Source organism: Oryctolagus cuniculus, chromosome 19 (genome assembly GCF_964237555.1).
Source record: "Oryctolagus cuniculus chromosome 19, mOryCun1.1, whole genome shotgun sequence".
Classification (NCBI taxonomy): Eukaryota; Metazoa; Chordata; class Mammalia; order Lagomorpha; family Leporidae; genus Oryctolagus; species Oryctolagus cuniculus.
In genome coordinates this window covers 25,013,262-25,037,305 of record NC_091450.1, presented here as the reverse complement: position 1 = coordinate 25,037,305, position 24,044 = coordinate 25,013,262, and the positions used below count along the sequence as shown (strand labels likewise).

The following is a 24,044-nucleotide window of genomic DNA, read 5'->3' as shown; positions in this document are numbered from 1 at the left end:
CAGCCAGCACCCAGGCCTGCTTCTCCAGGGAGTGACATGCCCTGTCCCCACTGCACAGCCAGCACCCAGGCCTGCTTCTCCAGGGAGTGACACGCCCTGTCCCCACTGCACAGCCAGCACCCAGCCTGCTTCTCCAGGGAGTGACACACCCTGTCCCCACTCACAGCCAGCACCCAGGCCTGCTTCTCCAGGGAGTGACACGCCCTGTCCCCACTGCACAGCCAGCACCCAGCCTGCTTCTCCAGGGAGTGACACACCCTGTCCCCACTGCACAGCCAGCACCCAGGCCTGCTTCTCCAGGGAGTGACACGCCCTGTCCCCACTCACAGCCAGCACCCAGGCCTGCTTCTCCAGGGAGTGACACGCCCTGTCCCCACTCACAGCTGACACCTAGGCCTGCTTCTCCAGGGAGTGACACGCCCTGTCCCCACTCACAGCCAGCACCCAGGCCTGCTTCTCCAGGGAGTGACACGCCCTGTCCCCACTGCACAGCTGACACCCAGCCTGCTTCTCCAGGGAGTGACCTGCCCTGTCCCCACTGCACAGCTGACACCCAGCCTGCTTCTCCAGGGAGTGACACACCCTGTCCCCACTCACAGCTGACACCCAGCCTGCTTCTCCAGGGAGTGACACGCCCTGTCCCCACTGCACAGCTGACACCCAGCCTGCTTCTCCAGGGAGTGACACACCCTGTCCCCACTCACAGCCAGCACCCAGACCTGATACTCCAGGGAGTGACACGCCCTGTCCCCACTGCACAGCTGACACCCAGGCCTGCTTCTCCAGGGAGTGACACGCCCTGTCCCCACTCACAGGCAGCACCCCGGCCTGCTTCTCCAGGGAGTGACACGCCCTGTCCCCACTCACAGCTGACACCCAGGCCTGCTTCTCCAGGGAGTGACACGCCCTGTCCCCACTGCACAGCCAGCACCCAGCCTGCTTCTCCAGGGAGCGACCCCGCACAAGGGGCGCAGGAAGGACCGTCACACCAGGGCACCTTTCCCTGCAGGTGGACCCACCCTTCCCTGCCCTCTCTGCCACGCTGTCCTCGGGAGCTACCCAGCGGCACCAGGTCTTTGTAGAAGCCTTGGGGTCAAGGGTCACTCAGATCTTTCCCTTGGTCCCACAGGCAGAAATAGGGCCTCCGTGAGGTGGTGGCTAGATTTGTTTTCCTCAGTACCCAGGGGCGAGGTGAACATCTGAGTGGGGACCCCATGAACACCTGAAGGAACCGATGAATGACCTCAATTTGCACAAGGTCATGGCTCTTGTTTGGATTTTATGTGTATGGTGAAGTGAAGTGAAGCACCATTTAGCTGTTTTGTTCTATTTTTTCTGCAACAATCAATGTATATGAACATAAAACTGCATCTGAAATCCCAATGATAGAAATTAGTGGCTTCAGACAGAACTTCCAAAGAAGTGTTTCAGAGGGTTCCACAAAATGAAACAGTGAACACCCCCACACATGGCGATTTAAATTGCCTCACAATGAAGATGTTCCCAGCTTTTGTCTTTTTAAAGACTGGTATCCCATGGGGCAGGCGCTGTGGCATAGCAGGTTAAGCCCCCGCCTGCAGTGCCAGCATCCTATATGGGCGCCAGTTTGAGTCCCGACTGCTCCACTTGTGATCCAGCTCTCTGGTAAGGCCCCTGGGAAAGCAGCAGAAGACGGCCCAAGTCCTTGGGCCTCTGCACCAGCATGGGAAATCTGGAAGCAGCTCCTGGCTCCTGGCTTTGGCTAGTAAATGTAAGATTCCCGCCCTCCCCTCTTTTCTCTCTGCCTTTCAAATTAAATAAATAAATAATCCTTAAAAAAAAAAAAAAAAAAAAAAAAAAAAGACTGGTACCCCGTTAATATCTCCTTTGATAAAAGGAATTCCACCGCTAAATAAACCACCAACCTTACACAGTAGCCGACAGAAGCAGCGAACCTCACACACTTTCCAGTGTCATCGCCCAGCCCTACCTTTTTCCTATTTTGAAGCTCCTCAGTACCCTCTGCTATAAATACACACGACATACGTAGGCTGCACAGCGGGCTGAAAATGAAGGGTGTTGGACAACGATAGCCAGCAGAGCAGATGAAGTCCAAAGAAGCCCGAGAGGCATGAGGAGAGTGGGCGGCGGTGGGGAAGCAAGCCCAGCAGGGACTCTTGAAGTGGGATGGAGGAGTCTGAGAAACATGCTCTAATAGCATGATCAACACTTCTATTGGGAAAATACAAATGCATCTGCCTTTGGGAGTATAAAGTACAGCATCTGGGCTGCTAGTGACACACAGGGGTCAGGGCACTGGCAGGCGAGCACCCCCCCCCCGCCGCCGGGTTAAAGTACGCTGGGGGCACAAGACTGACACGTGAGCCCAGGGGACCCAGGCTTCAAGGGCTGGGGGTGCTGGGCCCAGGGACCTGCAAGGCACTGACAGTCAACGGTACTGGAGGCAGAAAACACTTGCGGGAAACACACGCTCAGGGATGTGACTGCGGAAGCAGCAGTCATCTAGCAGAAGCACAGTACTGAGCAGGACCAAGGTCAAAGGCTTAGAGACTGCTGAGTGGAGGCTGCTCCACCAAACAGCAAAGCAAGTCAGGGAACAAGGGTGGCACGGACCACGGGGGCTCTGTGAGGCGGGAGGCCATCAGCTTCTCTCTATGACTTGACAAGAACTTCAAAAACTCACTCCATCAGCTAAGGAGAAGAGCACGTCACCTTACTACTGTTCATAAAAGGCACAAATGAACAAAGACATCGCCAGTGGAAGCTTAACCCCTGGGACACGGGCCCAGAGTAACAATTCTCCATCAGAGGAACTGCAAACTCACCTAAGAGGAAAACGAGCAAGGCTGAGCCAACCTCTAAGAACAAGCAGCAAGAACGTCTACATGTCAAATCAAGAGCCCTCCAGAGCGTGGGCCCGCAGGTGGGGTGCAGGAGCTCTCAGGGTGCACACCACACCACGGGCACATTCCCAGGGAGAGTGCCCATGGACTCCCCCCAACTCTCACAGGACTCTGTGACCTGGACAAGGTTAAGACTGCACTAATATAAACGTGATTGCAAAATACTTACAAGTGATGTGTTGAAATGTCTATGTAAATACACACTTCCAGAGTGTACTAAGGATACCAGTTTCGCAAGATGTTTATTTGTGATAACCCCAAATCGTACTGTTCCTAGGTAATCTGAAACAGAAAATTTTCCTTCATTAAAGAAAAGGCCTATGCCTTAGAGCCACCACAAACCCAACGATCAAGTCTTGCTGCGCGAATCCCCTAGAGCAAAGCTCTCTCTGGTAATGTGGCCTGGACAGGGAGGAAGAGGAACGGAGACACTCTCCTCCGAAACACAGGCCTCGGCCATCAAACCAAGCCCACTCCTGACGGTAACGTCTCTGACAACCACCTGGGCTGAGGAGTCCCCTGGGTCCCCGAGATGATCTGACCTGTCCCCCGGCTCCCAGGCACTCCGAGAGCCACAGTCAGGCTACCCTCTGGGCACACACTTTCCACGCTGGCTCCTCCTCGCTGGTCTCAGCTCTGCTTTCTCTGAGACACCTTCCCTAACCACTGCCCAACAGCAAATACTCAGGGCACAGAGTCTGTGAGGGCTCCTTCCCACTCAGGCTCTCTCTTTACCAATGCCCTATTTTTATGGCACTTATTAATATCTATGCAATCTTATTCATTACTGAGATTTTCTTTGGTTCTCACTTCCTCTTTGGAACTCAAGTTCCATGAAATTAGAGAACGTAATTCTTGATGGTCCCTTTGCACCTAGAGCAGTGCCTCGTTTCTTACTATGTAGCACAGATCAACAAATATTCGCTAAGTGAAGTGATCTAGCATATACAAAGAACTCATACAAATAAATAAGAAAATGGTTTAAAACAGGCAAATCACAGAAAAGGAAATGTACATGGCTAGTAAGTACAAGGAAACACAATCAACCTCACTATTCCAGAGGAACCACCTTTGACTCTCAACCACCCAAAACTCAAGACAAGAAAGATCAAGGATGCACAACCAACAGAGCGAGTGCCCCGACTCAAGGCTGGGAGACATGGAAGAGGGCATCACTCCCGAGCCAGAAGCTAGTTATCTGATGGCGATGACGGGAGGACACAGCCAGCAACCCCACTCCTGAGTGTCCACTTCAGTGTCAGGAGTCACACGCAAAGACAGTCACCAAGAAATGTTCACCAGAGGTCAGACACTACCTACACAGCACAAGTGGATATCTACAAGGCTATCTACACAGCATAAGCAGATCTTCAACACATATGTGAGTAAAAAAGCACGCTGGAGGAAGATAAAGCACACTTTTTATGTCAAAAAAAATTCACAGTAAAAGCAATACATTTTGTCCTACGTGAACATAAGTATAGAAATGTATAGACAGGCCGGCACTGTGGCATGGTAGGCTAAGCCTCCGCCTGTGGTGCCAGTATCCCAGCCAGCTTACGTATTGGCTGCTCCTCTTCTGATCCAGCTTTCTGCTTATGGCCTGGGAAAGCAGTGGAAGATGGCCCAAGTGCGTGGCCCCTGCACCCACGTGGGAGAGTCAGAAGTTGTTCCTGGTTCCTGACTTTGAAATGGCCCAGCTCCAGCCACTGCAGCCATTTGGGGAGTGAACCAGAGGATGGAAGATCTTTGACTCTGTAGCTCCCTCTCTCAAATAAGTAAATAAAAAGCAAGAAAGCAAGCAAGAGAGAGAGAGAGAGAGAGAGAGAGAGAGAGAGAGAGAGAGAGAGAAAAGGAGGAGAGGAGAGCGGAGGGGAGGGGAGGGGGGGAGGGGAGGGGAGGGGAGGGGAGGGGAGGGAGGGGAGGGGGAAGGAAAGAGGTTGGGAGGGAGGGAAGGAAGGAAGGAAGGAAGGAAAGGAGGGAGGGAAGGAGGGAGGGAGGGAGGGAGGGAGGGAGGGAATGAATTAAGAATCTGAAAGGATAATAAAATTGGTTTGGTGCTGGAGACAGATCAAAGGAGACTTTATCCTTATGTGTGCAGATTTCATCTTTTTTCCATGGAGTACCTAATAATGTGATACTTGTGTGAGTGTAACAATATTTTTAGTGTTAACAGAGGGTGGATAAGAGTGCAGGAAAAGGCTCCGCTTTGCAGCAGATGCATCTCTAAGTAGCTGAGACATAAAGCTATGAAGATGCTAACCACACAAAGCTTTCTGGCTTAACCCAGAGACCCACCTTTCCGTGGTAGCATCCTCCCTCCTGCCCACGGTACGGCAGAAATGAACGCGTCCCTCCTGCCACGGTGGATGACCTCCACTACAAACCCAGGGAGTTTAAGACGGCCTGAAACTGCAGAAGTGCAGGCAGAGTAAGTCAGGAAAGAGAGAGACTGCTTCCTTCCAGGGGGTGGGATGGCCTTGGGGAGCCAGGCTGAGGTCTAGGGTCACGGTAACGCTGTGCACACTCTCACACACCTACTCCAGAACCAAACAAAACCTACTGCCAAGCAAGCCACCCAAGGCGGAAGAAGAGCACTACCAATCGACCTAAATGTACTGCAAGTGACAGGTACCCACCCGTGCAGTGACTGACAGGGGGAGAACTGCAAAGCCACGGGACTGCTCACTGCACACCTGAAGGCCCAGGGAAGTGTGCGTAAAGGCTGCGAATCGAGTAAGTGTGCTCTGCATGAGGGGTACAGGGGGCTCCCCAGAAAAATCACGGGCAGGATGTACCATAAAAAAGCTCCATGGATTTCAAACATGTTTTACACCAATAACAAACCTGTATTTCATTTCCATTTTCCACAAACTTTTTGAAGTATTCTCATATGTAAGCAAATCTGAAATGACTAACTCATTTACTTCTTTGAGAGAGAGAGAGAGAGAGACAGATCCTCCATCTGCTGGCTGGTTCACTTCCCAAATGGCTGCAACTGCCAAGCGCTGGGCCAGGCTGAAGCCAGGAGCCAAGAATTCCACCCAGCTCTCCTAATGGGTGGCTGGGATCCAAACCCTTGGGCACATCAGATGGCAGCTGGATAGGAAGGGGAGCAGCTGGGACTTGAGCTGATACTCCGATACGGGATATGGGATGCCTGTGCCACAAGCAGCAGCTTAACCCCTGCACTACAATGCTGATCCCAGATTGAATGGCTTTTAACACCCACAGGGATGACAAATACAGAGACACAGGGGGACATACATGCCAGGCCATAAACCTGAGTATTTCCTAGTCTGTCTGCAAGTCCACCCAGTAGTAATGATGACCTGAACAAAGCACACATCTCACAACCAGAACTCAGATCTAAATGCCTTCTCCAATAAAGACGCCAGGCTCTCGGAGAAGAGGCTGGCTGCAGGACTGGAACAAGGAAAGCAAGAGATGAGCCTGAAATGTCTTACAGGATCACAAGAAGTGCTCCTAAAAGGGGGCTTGTCCAAGAGCCACAGAATCCAACCCAAGGTGCTCCTGATGGTCAAAGCTGGAACAATCTGACCAAAAACAACCAACAACACTACACTGAGTAAAAAAAAAAACCCCACAGCTCCACCACCACAGTAACTGGAGGAGTCTGCTCCTCCTTGCAGGGAGTCCATTAATGACGAAGAAAGGCTGAGGGAAGCCAAGCCACCATCTGAGGGCCACAGCAGTAACTGTCCCAGGCGAGAGGAGAGGGCGAGGGGCGGAGCGAGGTCTGCAGGCTCAAAGTATCTTCCCGCAACACTGTCTGTCTGTCTGTATGTCTGTCTGTAGGCAGGTATTCAGGATTGATTTATTTGTTTAGGAAGAGTTCCAGAGAGAGGGGGAAAGACACAAAGACCTTCCACCTGCTGGCTCGCTCCTCAGATGGTCGCCAACAGCCAGTGCTGGACCATCCTCTGCTGCTTTCCCCAGGCCATTAGCAGGGAGCTGGATTGGAAGTGGAGCAGCCGGGACACGATCAGTGTCATATGGGACGCCAGTGCCCCAGGGAGTCGCTTTACCAGCTACTGCAACACTGGACCTTTTTATTTTCTTGAAGATTTAATTTATTCAGAAAGTCAGAGTTAGGGACAGAGAGAGCACCCCATGTATTTACTTAATCAGAAAGGAAAACAACCACTTTCCAGGCCCCACCTTCACCAAGCTGTCAAGGTTAAGGTTGTCTGTGGAAGACTCCAACACCACAAATCCTTGATGCACAAAGCACTGAGAAGGACACATTTCTGCGTTGTTGTTGTTGTTTACAGGCAGATTTAGACAGTGAGAGAGACAGAGAGAGAGAGAGAAAGGTCTTCCTTTTCCGTTAGTTCACCCCCCAAATGGTCACTACGGCCGGCGCTATGCCGATCCGAAGCCAGGATCCAGGTGCTTCCTCCTGGTCTCCCACGCGGGTGTAGGGCCCAAGCACTTGGGCCATCCTTCACTGCACTCCCGGGCCAAGCAGAGAGCTGAACAGGAAGAGGAGCAATCAGGACTAGAACCTGAGTGCCGGCGCCGCAGGCGGAGGATTAGCCTAGTGAGCCACAGAGCCCACCCAGCAAGTAAGTCTTAACAACAGACAGGCCTTGAAGGATACATAAGATGGTATTTCATTTCTTTTTTTTTTTTTTTTTCATGAAGATCCCTTCAACAGCAGAGAATAATTCCTACAGAGGTGTCCTCTCTTTCAAAAAGGAAAAGGTGTGTTCCAGACTTTGTGACTTTACCAAGACTGAGCTTCTAAAACTTGATTCTCAGGGCAGGAGTTTGGCACAGTGGTTAGGCTACTGCTAGGATGTCTGTACTCCATATCTGAGTGCCCGCGCTCCAGTTCCAGACCTGCTTCTGGTCCGGTTTCTTGCTCATGTGCACCATGGAAGGCAGTGGTGATGACTCAGTGCCTGGGTCCCTGCTACCCTCATGGGAAACTTGAATGGAGTCCCAGGATTCTGGCTTTGGCCTGGCCCAGCTCTGGCTGTTGCAGCCATGTGGAGAGTGAACCAATGGATGAGATATATGTTTCTGTGTGTGTGTGTGTGAACCTTTCTGGGCCAGCGTCATGCTGCAGTTGGCAAAGCCGCAGCCTGTGACGCCAGGATCTCACATGGGTAACGGCTGGAGTCTCAGCTGCTCCACTTCCCATCCAGCTCCTGGCCCTCACTGTTGCAGCCCTGTGAGAGTGAATTAGCAGATATTTCTCTCTCCCTCTCTCTCTGTGTAATGCTGTCTTTCAAATAAATGAATACATCTCTTTACAAAATTAATTCTCTCAGAGGCAGACAGCACCTGGTATACTACAGAGGAAGGCACCCCAGGATATACTAAAGGAACAGAAACCCCAGAGCTGCAGAACCGGAGGTCATGAGCTGAGAGCAGCCTCTGCTCCCAGGAGCCTTCTGTGGGAGCTCATCTCAGGCATCACGAAGCACAATGGAGTATCAACTCAGGAAAACACTCACAAAGGTACCACTAACAAATACACCGTGACCTATTTCAAAACTCCCACAGGACTGAGTCACATGGCACTTAATCAGCTCGGCTAAGAAGTGGTTCGTGCTACTGGAAAATATCTCCCGTTCTTCACCCTAGGAAAGGGGATATTCCAAAAGCAAACCTGCATCCCAGTCCCCTCTACCCGCTCAGAAACACGACTGGTCTCATTCTATATTCTGCTCTTTTTATTAACTTCTTTTTTCCCAACCTTCTTTCAAAGCTTTTGGACAAGTCAGAAAAATGAGAACAGGCTTATACCAAGAGGGACTTAAACAATTCCTCCAACATTAGTTAATAAATATCTACATAGTAATTCACATTTCAACTGCTTCATAACCATTTACTGGATGATAACTTCATAAATTTCCAACAATAAACACATCCATGAAAATGAAAAAACCTTAAAAGAAATTCAGCACTACAGAAATGCTTATTTTCAACATAGAAACTTCACTATTATTTGCATTTTCCCCTTAAGAAATGTGATTCTGAGATTTAATTAATGTTGAAAATTTCCATATATAACACAAACCAATTGTCTTGGGAAAAAAAATCTGCCATTTGGGCACTGCAGATCCTGGTACTTGCCAAGATACTGCTAACTAAACACTCTCTTCTGAGTTAGCTAAGAGGAAACAGCAATTTAGTTCCAAATACATCATGTAGGATAAAATATAGAACTAGACATGCATTTGTCACATATACTTAACCTGAAATACTTAAAATAAACACCCTCATACCAGTTGTTCTCTTTTAATAAACACTGCACAATAACCCATCAGTCAATTCCAACACTTCTCTTGTATGCATTTTAATTAAATTCCTTGTTTTCAACCCTTGGGGAATGGAGGACTGCACCGTCAAACACTGTCCCCTTCAGGCTGCTCTTCCGGCCTAGCACCAGAGCAGCCACGAGGTCCCTGTCACATGCTGTGGTTTTTCTGCTCAACAACCCCTAAAAATGTAAAAATAATTCTTAGTTCCCAGGCCTACAAAAGCAGGCTTATGGTCACTGCATTTTCAAGATAAGGGGTCCCTTAGTGGCTACTAAGACAGGCTCCCTTACTTGACAGACAGGAAACCCGAAGATCAGCAGTAAGGGCTGAGCCAGTCATGGTTACACCAGGATACTTGCCACTAAAATGATTTCTCAGGAGACACGGGCCTGCCTATGGGAACTTCCTGTTAGAAAGATGTGACTAAAGCTCAAGGGAAAACAAGAAAACCAACATAAGCTGCTAAGGGGGAACCTCAGCCTATCAGTGTAGCAGGTGTTCCAGGAGGTGAGCCGATGGTCTGAGTACCTCCAGCTGCAGCCACAGAGTGCCAGACATCATGCTAGCTGGGCAGTCTGTGTCAAGCAGGGACTTTGGCAAGCCTTGAAAAACCAGGATGGTGGACATCAACCAGGGTAAGGCTGCATTTAAAGCAGTGTCACATGTTGGCCAGCGCCGCGGCTCACTAGGCTAATCCTCCACATTGCGGCGCCGGCACACCGGGTTCCAGTCCCGGTTGGGGCGCCAGATTCTGTCCCGGTTGCCCCTCTTCCAGGCCAGCTCTCTGCTGTGGCCAGGGAGTACAGTGGAGGATGGCCCAAGTGCTTGGGCCCTGCACCCCATGGGAGACCAGGAGAAGCACCTGGCTCCTGCCATTGGATTGGTGCGGTGCGCTGGCGGCCGCAGCAGCCAATGGAGGGTGAACCAACGGCAAAGGAAGACCTTTCTCTCTGTCTCTGTCTCTGTCTCTTTCACTGTCCACTCTGCCTGTCAAAAAAAGCAGCAGTGTCACATGCAAAACCAGGCGAGGGGACCGCCCCATCATTCCACCTGCCTCAGTCCAGCGGAGCGTGGCGCCCAGAGGGATGGGATGTGTGGGAAGAGCAAGCTCGGTGCAATGGGCCTGGCTCCTGTCTCAGCTCCTGGACTGACTCCTGCAAGACTACTCATTTCCCACTCTGCGGTAACAAATCACCTCAGGCTTCAGGGCTTAGGACAACTCAAGTTAATCCTATAATTCTGGAAGTCAGAAGCCCACAAGTAATCTTAGTAGGCTAAACCAACCTTGTCCCGTGTTTCTTCTGGAAGCTCTTAAGGAGGAATCCATTACCCAGCCTTTTCCAACTCTGAGATGAGGCCGACATTCCTTGGCCTATGGCCCCCTTCCTCCATTTTCAAAGCCAACAATGGACAGATCCTCCCATCACATCACCCTAACATCAACCTGTCTCTTTGCTTCCCAATTACATCTTTTTTTCTTTTAAGATTTACTTATTTATTTGAGAGACAGAGTTACAGAGAGAGAAAGAGAGACAGGGGTAGGGGGTCTTCCCTCTGCTAGTTCACTCCCCAAATGGCCACAAAGGCCACAGTTGGGCTGATCCAAAGCCAGGAGCTTCCTCCAGGTCTTTCTCGTGGGTGCCGGGTCCCAAACACCTGGGCCATCCTCCGCTGCCTTCCCAAGCCACCAGCAGGGGGCTGGATCGGAAGTGGAGCAGCCAGGACTCGAACCAGCACCCATATGGGATGCTGGCGCCACTGCAGGAAGCATAATGTACTATGTCACAGCGCCAGTCCCTTCCCAACTATATCTTTAAGAATCCTTCTGACTAAGCTGGGCCCATCCAGTCAACTCAGGATAATTTCCCTATCTCAAGGTCAGTCTCAAGATCAGCAACCCAAGTCCCTTTGTAACTTTTTAATTCCTCCTGGTCATGTGATCTAACATAGTCACAGGTTCTGGGAGCAGGAAGAGGACCTTTTTGGGGGGCCGTTATTCTGCCTACCACATTGATCCTGAGTACCAATCTCTTCAGAGCCTCAATTTTGTCCTCTGTTAAACTGGAATGCGAACAGCTCCTACTTCAAAGTGTGACGAAGACTGGATCATCAGGGAAAAGTGCTTGGCTTGTGGAAATAGTCAAATATCTACTTAGCACATTCAACTGTATATTAAGGTACACTTGAGGGGCTGGTACTGTAGCTTAGCAGGTAAAGCCGCCGCCTACAGTGCCAACGTCCCATATGGGTTCGAATCCTAGCTGCTCCACTTCCGATCCAGCTCTCTGCTATGGCCTGGGAAAGCAGCAGAAGACGGCCCAAGTCCTTTGGCCCTTGCACTCATGTAGGAGACCCGGAAGAAGCTCCTGGCTCCTGGCTTCAGATTGGCACAGCTCCGGCCGTTGCGGACAACTGGGAAGTGAACCATCGGATGGAAGACCTCTCTCTTTCTCTCTGCTTCTCTGTAACTCTGCCTTTCAAATAAATAAATAAATCTTAAAAAAAAAAAAAAAAAAAAAAACCAGACATAGTTGAGAACAGATCAGAAGTGGGCTTGTGGTCGGCGCCAGGGCTCACTTGGCTAATCCTCTGCCTGCGGCGCTGGCACTCCAGGTTCTAGTCCCAGTTGGGGCGCAGGATCTGTCCCGGTTGCTCCTCTTCCAGTCCAGCTCTCTGCTGTGGCCCGGGAAAGCAGTGGAGGATGGCCCAAGTGCTTGGGCCCTGCACCCGCATGGCAGACCAGGAGGAGGCACCTGGTTCCTGGCTTGAGATTGGCACAGCACGCCGGCCGCAGGGTACCGGCCATGGCGGCCATTTGGGGGATGAACCAACAGAAAAAGGAAGACCTTTCTCTCTGTCTCTCTCTTTCTCACTGTCTAACTCTGCCTATCAAAAAAAAAAAAAAAGAAGAAGTAGGCTTGTTTGTATGTTTGACTATAAGCTATAGCTTTATTATGTTATCCCTAAGACTTTTTTCTAAGATTGTAATGTTTTTGGCTGTTAAGAGTCTTATCTCAATTTCCAAACATGGAAAGAAGGGAGAATAAACACCTTGAAGAAGAAGGATCAATACACACACAAACACACCCAGAAAATGGGACAGCTTTCAAAAGGTAGAAAATATCACAAAATAATGAGAAAGTGCAGATGACACAATTTTTCAAATACATGGGTTGAAGAGATCAAAATATCTATAAATAAACACTCAGTCTGATTCTGAGATTCCTGCAGCCAAGGTATAAATGACACCTCTGCTTCCCCCAGCCCATCCACTCCCACTCCGCAGCTGCCTGCACGCTCACCTGCAGGCCCAGGCCTTGTTCTCCTAGAAAACCCTCCCCACCTTCAACACTCTCTGCCCTGAGCAGTCTTCCTGCCTGTGTCTTCCAAGGAAGCCTGTCCCAGACCTATTCACACTCTCACGGTGCCCAGCCCGCCTGTCTGGCCACTGGGGCACCTGCTCATGACAGGGAACGGGGTTTATGCACCTCAAAAGCCATGCCACACAGAGCTCTGAACATCTGCTACACAGAGAAATCATGGTTCTGAATCCAGTGTTGAGAGGTCCTCTGTGGCTCCTCACCTAGCAGCATTCACAAGGCTTAAGAAATAAGTGCAATGGGAATAAACGCATCTCCCATAAATCATGAAAATCCCCTTGCCAAATCACGCCCACATGGGATGGGCATTTGGCACAGTAATGGGGGCACCACATCCCATAACAGAGTACGTCGGTTGGATTCCTGGCTCTGGCTCCTGGCTCCAGCGTCCTCCTGTAACAGATCCTGGGAAGCAGCACTGACAGCTCAAGTAGTTGGATTCCTGACACCCACGTGGAGACCTGGATTGGGTTTCCAGCTCCCAATTCAGCCCAGCCGAGTTCTGGCCATTGCGGGCATCTGGGGAGTGAGCCATCAGATGGGAGCACCTCCCCACCTCTCAAAATAAAATCACGTCAAGATAATGAAAAAGTCAGTTTTAGATGCAGAGATGAAAGGTATGGACTTCTAGTTTGCTTGTTCTAGTGCACGTTAGTCAGCATGCAGATGCTTTCTCCTGTGTGAGTACAGTGACAATCTACGATATTATACCAGCAAGGCTACAATCATTCCACCCACAGAAAACCGCTCAACCCCACGCTCGGTCAGAACACCAAGGGTTAGACCAAGGAGCCCAAGACATTAAACAAGGCCATCTCCACATCACCCTGGTTTGGCAGTCCCTACAGAACCCCTTGAGAGAGGCCAGCCTACCCTCTGGGTGCTAACGTCACCATGTAACACAGAAGCACTCCCCAGAAAGCTTTATTCACAAACAAGGAGATGCGGGAGGGTGCTTCTACCAGAACTGTCACCTGACGGAGCAGAGGGACCCACACAGATCAGCTCTCCTCTATGCATTCCACTTAAACTTATCCCAGCAGCACAGCCGTCCCTTCAGATCCACGGGGGACGAGCTCCGGGACTCCCCCTGTCACTGACACTCTAGGATGCTTACATAAAATGACACAGTATTTGCATATACCTAAGCACTCTCTCCTGTCTACTTAAAATCACCTCTACTGACCTACAGCAGCTAACAGTGAGGGAGCCTGGTCCTAGAAGCAGGCCAGACTGGCTCCATCCTGCAGCTCCTTGCCGGCTTGTGCGCACCAATCAAATCAGGATGGAAGTCCGTTGTACCAACCTTTCCCAATGGACAACAAGATTTAGGATTCGACACGGACAAGTTAGAAAGGGCCTTCACAGCCACTAACTTACAACCACTTGCTCCTTGGAGACAACCTGCTAAAGACATACACATATCCCTGGGCTGTGTCTCCAGTGGCTTGGTCTCCCTTTCTAGGGAGTCTCTCTTTTTCTCACTTAAATAAAACTTCACTTCTTCTACTCGTGCCGTTGTGTCTGGTTTCATAAATTGTCAGACACTAGGACACAAACCTGGATTCATCTTACCAGTTTTCCCATAACCACAGAACACAAACCCTGTGCAAATAACCGCTACACTGTTCTGCTTAGGGAATAAAAACAAGAAAAAGTCTGCACGTGTTCAGTACAGACACAATACTTTTCCAAATATTTTTATTATTTTATTATTTATTTAAAAGGCAGAGGAACAGACTGAGCTCTTCCATCTACTAATTAATTCCCAAATGCCCACTACGGCTGGGGCTGAGCCAAGCTGAAGCCAGGAGCCAGGAACTCCATCCTGGTTTTCACATGGGTGTCAGGGACACAAACACTTGAGCCACATACACTCGCTGCCTCCTACGGTGCACATTAGCAGGAAGCTGGAGTCCCACGTGAAGTGAGAGTGAACTCAGGTATTTGGATATGGGAAGCAGGCAACCCAAGCAGCATCTTACCTGCTGATTGCACCAAACACCCACCTCACTTTCAAATATTTCCAGTCTACAACTGGTTGAATCTGCAGATACAGAGAGCTGACCGTATGAATATTTCCCAAAGAGTACTCCTTAGACAATGAGTGCTACAGCGTAACCTTGTCAACTGAACTTAGGAATTCCAGGGGTGCTAAGACGGAGCAGAAACATTACCTTTAGTTAACAAGTGAGTGTATTTTCAAGGTGATGTTTAAGGACCCTAAGAATTCCAATTTCGCTCATGAGTACTCCGGTGTCAGGAGACAAGAGGGGAGAACAGGTAAGGAGAAGCCAGGCAGAGCTCCATGCAGTCCTGTTCTGAGTGGCTCCTAGCAGCAGCCTATGGAACCTGAAGGGCCAGGCAAGCAAAGTGGGGATGGACTGGGGGCAAGGGATCCAAAAGGACTTTAAATTCTAGTCATTCATACACCCTTTTAGCTACAATCATGATCAAGCGGAGTGTTAGAATTATAGAAGGGGCCGGCACTGTGGCGTAGCAAGTAAAGCCGACGCCTGCAGTGCCAGCATCCCGTATGGGCACTGGTTTGAATCCCAGCTGCTCCTCTTCCAATCCAGCTCTCTGCTATGGCCTGGGAAAGCAGTGGAAGATGGCCCAAGTCCTTGGGCCCCGGCACCCACATGGGAGACCCAGAGGAAGCTCCTGGTTTCAGATTGGCGTAGCTCCAGCCATTGTGGCTATCTGGGGAGTGAACCAGGGGATGGAAGACCTCTACCTCTCTCTGCCTCTCTGTAACACTGACTTTCAAATAAATAAATCTTAAAAAAAAAAAAAAAAAAGAATTATAGAAGGAAAAATAAAACACCGTGAGCTAAAGACAGTAAACACGACCTGATCGAGTCAGCTCCTCTCCTGTGGAGAGAGACAGGCAGCTCTACAGTGAGACCAACAGAGGAGCAGCTACAAGGTTTCACACAAGAGGGAAAGAGGAGGCCCGGACCTGCTGGCAGTCCAGTGACGTCACCTGTGGAGACGCTCTCACTGACACAGACAGAATTCTCACACGAGACGCTCAGTTTCTCAAGAAGGCCCTACAGACTTCAAGGCTAGAAGTTCTCTCCTACGTGAAGTATTTCACAGAGCATTTACGCTTATCTCCACTTTCCCCCAATTTACAGAAAGAGAAACTCAAACACAGAAAAACTGAACGTTCTGTTTCAAGTTTAAAGGCAAGTGTAGACAGCAGGTAAGAGCTGGGTGCTGCTGGCCTCCAGGCCACTGCTTTTCAGACACCGACACTGCTGGGCAAGCCTTTTGTAAGCTGGATGGAAAACAAGAGCAAAACGCACCGCAACTGTTCTTCTTTTAGAAAGCCACTGAATCACACGAGGGGAGAGCGTTTTACCAGAACACATCCACGGCAGAAAATTGTAAAATGACGACAAAACCAAGTAAGCTGGAAACAAGGCCCTCCGACACAGTAACTCCAAGCAAAACAATAAAGCAGCCCATCTGCCGCCACCAAGTGGCCCTGAGAGGACTGGCTCTGGGAAGAGAGGGGGCGTGCAAGGGAGCTGGGCTCCTTCAGGCTCTGGAAACACACAACTCCTGCCAGCCACAGTTCATCACCCAGCCCTCGGAAATCATCACACATTAACGAGAGACCTGCAAGACCCACTGTACGAAATGAAAAGGAAGGCTTGAGTCAATGAATAATCACACCATGGTCCTAGAAGAGAAGTTAAATGTTACAGACATGCAATTATCTTCAAGTCCAGGTATACATTTAAAACAATCACAACCAAAATCCAGCCAAAAGCACAGATGACTATAAGAGAAGGAGCCACAAAACATAAGAACTAGAGAAAGCAGAGTCTAGACTGGCCAAAAATTAAATTACATTTAGTCATACTAAAATAGAGACCTGGATCCAGAGCATACAATCGCATGACAGAATGTATTTTGTGGTGAGGCAGGAAGGAAGCATCACTGTGCCAAGTGATTGGCCAAAGAGAAGAAAGGAAACCAACTGTGATCAACAGTGGAAGCCAAGTAAGGCCTGGTGGCATGAAGTGCTACGCAATTTTTAAATTTAAAAATGAAATAAACTAATTGGCCACCAGATTTTCAGAAAAATAACCAGGTATTTTAACTGCATGAAAATGTGAAACTGGCATATATAACAATTAAAATGAGCAGGAAAATAATGGACAGAAATAAAACAGGGTTCCTGCCCAGACCACTAATGGGTGGATGTCTATCAGCAGAAGTGCAGTAAAGCTGAGACCAAGAGCTGAAGAATCTGAGAACTGAAGTGAAAGAAAATAGTTAAAACCGAGAGAAAGCCATCAACACTACAGTGCTGAGGGGGGACAAGCTTCCTTTATTATAATGTCTAAGGACAGAAACCCTTAGACAAGCAGGCCTAAGGGGGCGGGAAAGCGTCACAGAACCAGACTTTCCAACTCAACCCTCGCACCCCTCTGCAGGTGGGAGGCACGAGCTCTCGGCTCAGCACGCAGCACCACACCAGTCACGATGCACCCTCCAGTTATTTGTAGACGCACAGCCAGCCTCAAGAAACAGACAGTGACCAGGAGACGTCCTGCCTTTTCCCAGACAACTGGAAACAACGAAGGCCTGTGGCTTGCTGAGCCCAGGCACCTGCTTGCTACCCCAACCATCTCAACACCTCAGTTCAACTCTATAACCAGTGTTAGGTGTGTCAAATGCTTCTGAGGCCTCAACCTGTGAACACAACCTGAACACTATAGTGACCGAGAATTCACATTTGAAACTACACCCCTAAAAGCCAGAGTGACCACACGGTTCCCTGGTACATGCCGGCTATTAATAAGGACACAGCCTCTGACTTCAGGAACCAAGAAAGCTGGGGGAGGCGGCCAGCACCGTGGCACAGTGGCATAGTAAAGCCGCCGCTGCTGTGCCAGAGTCCCATACACGGACACTGGTTCAAGTCCCAGCTGCTCCACTTCCAATCCAGCTCTCTGCTATGGCCTGGGAAAGCAGTGGAAGATGGCCCAAGTCCTTGTGGGTCTGCACCCATGTGGAGGAGCTGGAAGAAGCTCCTGGCTTCAGATCAGCATGGCTCTGGCCATTGCAGCCATCTGGGGACTGAACCAGCAGATGGAAGACCTCTATCTGCCTCTGCCTTTGCTTCTCTGAAACTCTGCCTTTCAAGTAAGTAAATAAATCCTAAAAAAAAAAAAAAAAAAAAAAGAAAGCCAGCCAAGGGGGAAGAAATTCAGACACCCAAGGTGAGCTCTATGTTAGGTAATTTTCATAATGCACACATTATGAGAAAATCATTCCAAATTTGTCTTCTTCAAAAAAATGGCTCATTAAGCTTATATGGGAAGTTAGCAAAAAAATTTATATATATAATATATATATAATTACATATATATGTATAATTTAGGATGAATCTCAGCCCCTACAAACCTGCATATGCAACAGGATTTTACAAAGCTCAAGTAGAAACACAGGATAAGGAAGAAATATAGAAAAGGCAGATCAGACTACATTATGGTAACTTTCATATACTCAGCTGTTAAAATCTGTGACAGGAATAAGGAGGTTCACTTTGTACTTCTAATTTTTTTTTTTTTTTTTTTTTGACAGGCAGAGCTAGACAGTGAGAGAGAGACAGAGAGAAAGGTCTTCCTTCTGTTGGTTCACCCCCCAAATGGCTGCTAAGCCCGGCGCACTGCGCCGATCCAAAGCCAGGAGCCGGGTGCTTCCTCCTGGTTTCCCATGTGGGTACAGGGGCCCAAACACTTGGGCCATCCTCCACTGCCTTCCCAGGCCACAGCAGAGAGCTAGACTGGAAGAGGGGCAACCAGGACAGAATCAGCGCCCCGACCGGGACTAGAACCCGGGGTGCCGGCGCCGCAGGCGGAGGATTAGCCTAGTGAGCCGTGGCGCCAGCCTTGTACTTCTAATTTTTAACCATTTATCCCCTTTGTGTATTATCCTTATTTCACCCTCCTTTTGCGTAAAGAAGAGAATGGGGAGCACCACTGCAGAAACACTGAAAAGATAATGGAAGATAAGTGACGTATTTCACTACAAGGCACAGAAGCACATGCAGAAAGCTACCCAAATCAAACACCTCGCTGTGATCTGGAAAGATCCTCTCCAGCTCAGGAGCTCCACCACATCATCATCTAGTGAACGACTCCGGGCGATCCTACCACACGGGATCTCCGGTTGGTCTTCCTTGAGGGGCCTGTCTTTAACCTCTCGTGAGTGGCTTCAAATGCCTGCTTCTTAGGCTTGCACTGGCAGTCGTCTGTTTGCATCTCAGTTACTTGGCGCTGTGCAGCTCAGTCTTTCAAGTGAAGAGGAGACACACCTACGTGACAGCTTGACTGCCTCCCCCAGCGTCTCGAGATAAAAATGCCAACACAGCAGATTCGCTCGGCATGAAACTCCAAGACAACATGTACATTAAAATGGCCAGTCACACACATAAGAGCACTTCAGGGAGTCTGAATGAAATGGAATCACAGGACAGGTGTGGCTCAGTCACTAAGCTGCCTCTTGGGATGCCCACATCCCATCTCAGAGTGTCTGGATCAAGTTCCGCCTCTGCCTCTTCTTCCAAAATGCCTCCTTGCCAATGTGCCCAGGAGGCAACAGATGCTGGCTCAAGTACTTGAGCCCCTGCCCCCCAAGTGGGACACCTGGATGGAGTTCCTAGCTCCTGGCTGTGGCCTGTACCAGCACTGGTTGTTGCCAGCATTTGGAGAAAGAGCTAGCAGATGCACAATCTCTCTCTCTTTCAAATAAAAATGAATAAACAAACATTTCTATTAAAGACAGGTTTATCACAGTGCAAGAAATTTCGAAATCCATGCAAATGACGGCTTCAGAACCTATGCACTGACTTCAATTCTTTGTATGAAAATAAACATCTTTAAAGACTTATTTTATTTATTTGAAAGAGTTAGAGAGGTAGAGACACAGAGAGAGGTCTTCCATCCGCTGGCCCACTCCCCAGATGGCCGCAACGGCCTGAGCTGAGCTGATCCGAAGCTAGGAGCCAGGAGTTTCCTCAGGGTCTCTCATGTGAGTGCAGGGGCCCAAGCACTTGGGCCATCTTCTACTGCTTTCCCAGGCCACAGCAGATAGCTGGATCGGAAGTTGAGCAGCCGGGACTAGAACCAGTGCCCATATGGGATGCCAGCGCTTCAGGTGAGGGATTTAACCCGCTGCGCCACAGCACCGGCCCCATAAACATCTTTTAATTCCATTTTCCACTAACTTCTTGAAGTATCTTTGTAACTGCTTTAGGTATTAGTGGTAAACTGTTATAAAGCCAAAAAAAAAAAAAAAAAAAAAAAGGCAAAAACCTACAAAAAACAGAGCAATCTGACACCCAGTAATAAGCAGATGGTTATGTATTTGGGGTTGAGCTATGGGGGTGGGGAAGATGACACTGCTATTAATCTGGTCACTCACTTGGCAAACAACGATTGAGCCCCTATCATGTTCCAGACTCTAGGGAAAACCACTGAACAGAAGATGCATAGTCCCTCCCCTGAGGAATCTCAGAGTCTGGGAAGAAGACAGACATTTAAAAAATAATTGTATTGTTACATTCATAAAACCCAACTGCGGGGTCAGAACTGTGGCACAGCAAACAAAACCACTGCCCACAGTGCTGGCATCCCATATGGGCACCGGTTCGAGTCCTGGCTGTTCCACTTCCAAACCAGCTCTCTGCTGTGGCCTGGGAAAGCAGTAGAAGATGGCCCAAGCCCTTGGGCCCCTGCACCCATGTGGGAGACCCAGAAGAAGCTCCTGGCTTCGGATTGGCCCAGCTCCAGCCATTATGGCCAATTGGGGAGTGAACCAAGAAATAGAAGACCTTCTCTCTCTCTACCTCTCCTCTCTCTGTGTAACTCTTTCAAAAAAAAAATAAATAAATCTTAAAAAAAAAAAAAAAGCCAGCCGTGTTAAGTGCTACGAAGGAAACCCAGTTAGACTGGAGGAGGTCAGTTATTTAACACAGAAGTGAGCTACATCCTGGAGGAGGAATAAAGGTGTGACAGGTTGAACTGCGCCAAACACCGGAAGAAGGCAAGGGTGGGAACCAACTGAGCCTCTGCAGGGCTGGCCCACGTGTGTGAGAAGGGGCCTGGGCCAGAGTAGAGACAAGGGAGATGCAGGTAAGTGAGCAGAAGACAATGCATCTGACGGAGAGCTGGCAGCCTTGGAAATCACGACAGAGAGCACGGAGCAACAGGGAAAAATAGGTAGGAAACATTCAGTTTAAAAAGCAGGACTCCAAATAATACACGACACAGTGAAGGGAGACAACGTGTGGATGTGGGAAGAGTGAAGCTGGCTGTCACACGGGTTTGTGCTGTCACCTGACATGACTGACACTTGTGGGGACACTCCTCAGAAGAAATGCCCTGCCGGAATACGGTGTGTAGATAACCACGACAAACTCTGACCAAAACCCCAACGACAAACACCACCAGGACAGCAGTTTTAAAGTGCAAAGTATGCAACTGCACACCCTACATCATCAAGCTTAAAAGCTAAACATTTAGAACTATACTTGCACTACTACACTGAGAAAAGGAATCAAGCAAAGTAGAAAATATGATCATCACAACATATGCAAAAGATACCAATAAAAACTTCTGTTAACATCCTACTGTTGTTATTGCAATCATTTTTACCTTTCTTTAATGAATGCAACGCCGAGGTGAAGAAGGTCAGATAACCAGGAGGCTGAGGCGAACCGCTGAACTCGAAGTACCCAAGGACGCCCGGCTGCAGGGAGAGAGCACAAGGCAAGGATGAGACCCCGTCAGTGCCAGTGTCGTGACGGCGACTTTAAACACTACGATTAGACACTTCAAGCATTTCTGAAGTCTAACCAGATGAGAAAGGTTGCAGGCTGGGGCTCTGCTTCTTGTCCATTCAGACAACAACAGGGGAAGGGACAGTGCAGCAGTAGCTCTCACGGGGCAGCATGGTGCAGCACGGTGCTTATGCAGGGGCACTCGAAGCCGCCACCTTCTCCTGGCTCCCTAAGTAGGTCTTTCCACCTCTGCTGGCAGCACAGTTCCTCCAGGTCCCTGGCTCAAGATCTCACCATCAAGTTCAGGGATGCACTGGCTCTTGTCTAACAATTCCAGGGAAGCCATGTTGGTAATCTCTGTGTAACCTTTGTGGTTTCTTCAGTCACTTCCTCTCAGCTACTCCAAACACACCTTCCCAGTGGGCTGGAGATCAAACTGAATCTGATGGGCTTCACCTGTGATCAGGCTCCTTCCGGTTCTTGCTTCTGAGAGCCCAGCACCCAGCCCAGCCCTGTGCCAGGCCTCTTCTCAGCTAGGCTCAGTCTGCGGTGGGAGGCCCCACCTCTTGCCCTCTTACTCTTCTACTTTGGCAAACTTCTCTCCACCTGCTCACTCCACTTCTCTAAGTTCAGCACAGAGTGCCCCTTCAATCCACCAAACTAATGAGCCAGCCCCTTCCAGCCACTTTCCATCTTCCTTTCTTGAGAGCCCTGTGGCACTCATTATTGTCCAGCTCTGTTCTGGAAAACCCCACCCGTCTTAAAAGCCCAGCTGAGAACCCTGAGAGTGCTGGGCCTTGAATCAGAGGAGCCGAGTCCAGGGCCCAGCCCAAGTGGCTGAATGAGCACCCCCGGGTGAGGCCTCGGCACCCCACCCCAGCAAGCAGGGGCACTGTGACGAGCAAGCCTCAGGGACAGAAAGCACCAGGCAGATCCCTCCTAGTCCCAAGGCACTTAGCACTCCGCTCCCAACAAGGAACTGCGGAGGCTGACTTGATGACAGGATGAAACCTGACCCAGGAGTTAAGGCAGCAATCCAACTGCCGGTCAGGTTTAAAACCACTGTGTTTATAAAAGAGGAAACCTGTGCTCTGTGGTGGAACACTATTCTCTTTGTAGTCCAAACCACTTGCTTACTGGGATAGGACTGACCAACAGATAAATCACTTTCATTCTGAAAGAAACCGAGATGGAATGTCTAATTCTAACATGTAGAAAATCAAGCAAATAACCAATTTTCCAAACTGAGGAGCTAAAAGCAAAATTATTGGGGCCGGTGCTATGGTGCAGCAAGTAAAGTCACTACCTGTCAATGTCAGCATCCCATGTGGGTGCCAGTTTGAGTCCTGGCTGCTCCACTTCCCATCCAGCTCCCTGCTAATGGGCCTGGAAAGGCAGTGGAAGATGGCCCAAGAGCTTGGGCCCCTGCCACCCACAAGGGAGGCCCAAATGGAGTTCCTGACTTCAGCCTGGCCCAGCCCCAGCAGATGCAGCCATTTTGGGGAGTGAACCAGCAGAAGAAGATCTCTGTCTCTGCAACTATGATTTTCTTTTAAGTTTTTTTTTTTTTTTTTTTTTTTTTTTTTTGACAGGCAGAGTGGACAGTGAGAGAGAGACAGAGAGAAAGGTCTTCCTTTTTCTGTTGGTTCACCCCCAACGGCTGCTGTGGCCAGCGCACCAGGCTGATCCGAAGCCAGGAGCCAGGTGCTTCCTCCTGGTCTCCCAAGCAGGTGCAGGGCCCAAGAACCTGGGCCATCCTCTACTGTACTCCCGGGCCACAGCACAGAGCTGGACTGGAAGAGGGGCAACCGGGACAGAATCCAGCGCCCCGACCGCGACTGGAATCTGGGGTGCTGGCGCCGCAGGTGGAGGATTAGCCTATTGAGCCTTGGCGCCGGCCACACTATGCTTTTCAAAAAAATAAACAAACCTTTTTTTAAAAAAAGAACAAGAAAAGTTACTGTAAACAGGATTTTCTTTTGCCTTGCTCCTTCAAAACATTCTTCACAACCAACCTACAATTGACTTAGAACGGAATCACACGGTATTCATGTTAAGGCTTCAGCCATACCATGACTGAGTAATAAGCTTCTCCGTCAAGAACAACAGAAGACAAAATCTTAGGAAAGTCTAGTCACTTGGCTGACACTGGACGAAAGATAACAAAAACAAACTCACTGAAAGAAAAAGACTCACTTAAGTTAAATCTAGGTTCTGACCACTCTCCCAAACCCCAACCAATAGAACCAAGTCGTTCTAAATATTAATAAAAGTACCCTGCTCTTAGGTGGTCTCTCAGAAGCGGCTATGTGGCCCAAATCAAGCATCCATTACATGCGCATACGTAATTACACAGACACAAAAAACATCTGAATCTCTACAGGAAGTCCCCAGTAACCCCTGAAAAAGAATGAAAGGTCGTCCTTAGGTCGCCAGCGCCACTGCTGCAGTCTGAGGCCTGCAGGAAGAAGCCTCTGTCAGAAGCGCTGGCACTGAGAACTTCAAGTTGCTCGACCAAAGAATTCGCCACACAATTCAAAGCCATCCACAGAATTACTTCTGCTTTTCATTGCCAAAGAAATGAGGATTATGATTCAACAACTGTATGGGATAATTAAAAGTTGTCTAAGTTACAAAATATAAGCGCTTTAAAAAGCAATAA

The 24,044-nt window shown here is 49.3% G+C and overlaps 1 protein-coding gene across 7 annotated transcripts in view; it reads right to left on the bottom strand.

Annotated features, from left to right (window-relative positions):
* The window catches only part of TXNDC11 (thioredoxin domain containing 11), a 63,891-nt gene that overhangs the window by 17,035 nt on the left and 22,812 nt on the right, over window positions 1–24,044 (bottom strand). For 4 of the 7 annotated variants that reach the window (XM_051847439.2, XM_002711753.5, XM_051847441.2 and 1 more), the window contains 2 exons: window positions 21,258–21,351; window positions 3,073–3,185 (listed from right to left, as the gene is read on the bottom strand). In XM_051847439.2, the coding sequence (XP_051703399.2) occupies window positions 3,073–3,185; window positions 21,258–21,351 (207 nt within the window). The remainder of the gene's footprint in view (window positions 1–3,072; window positions 3,186–21,257; window positions 21,352–24,044) is intronic. The other 3 variants (XM_070064993.1, XM_070064992.1, XM_070064994.1) reach the window with 1 other exon arrangement.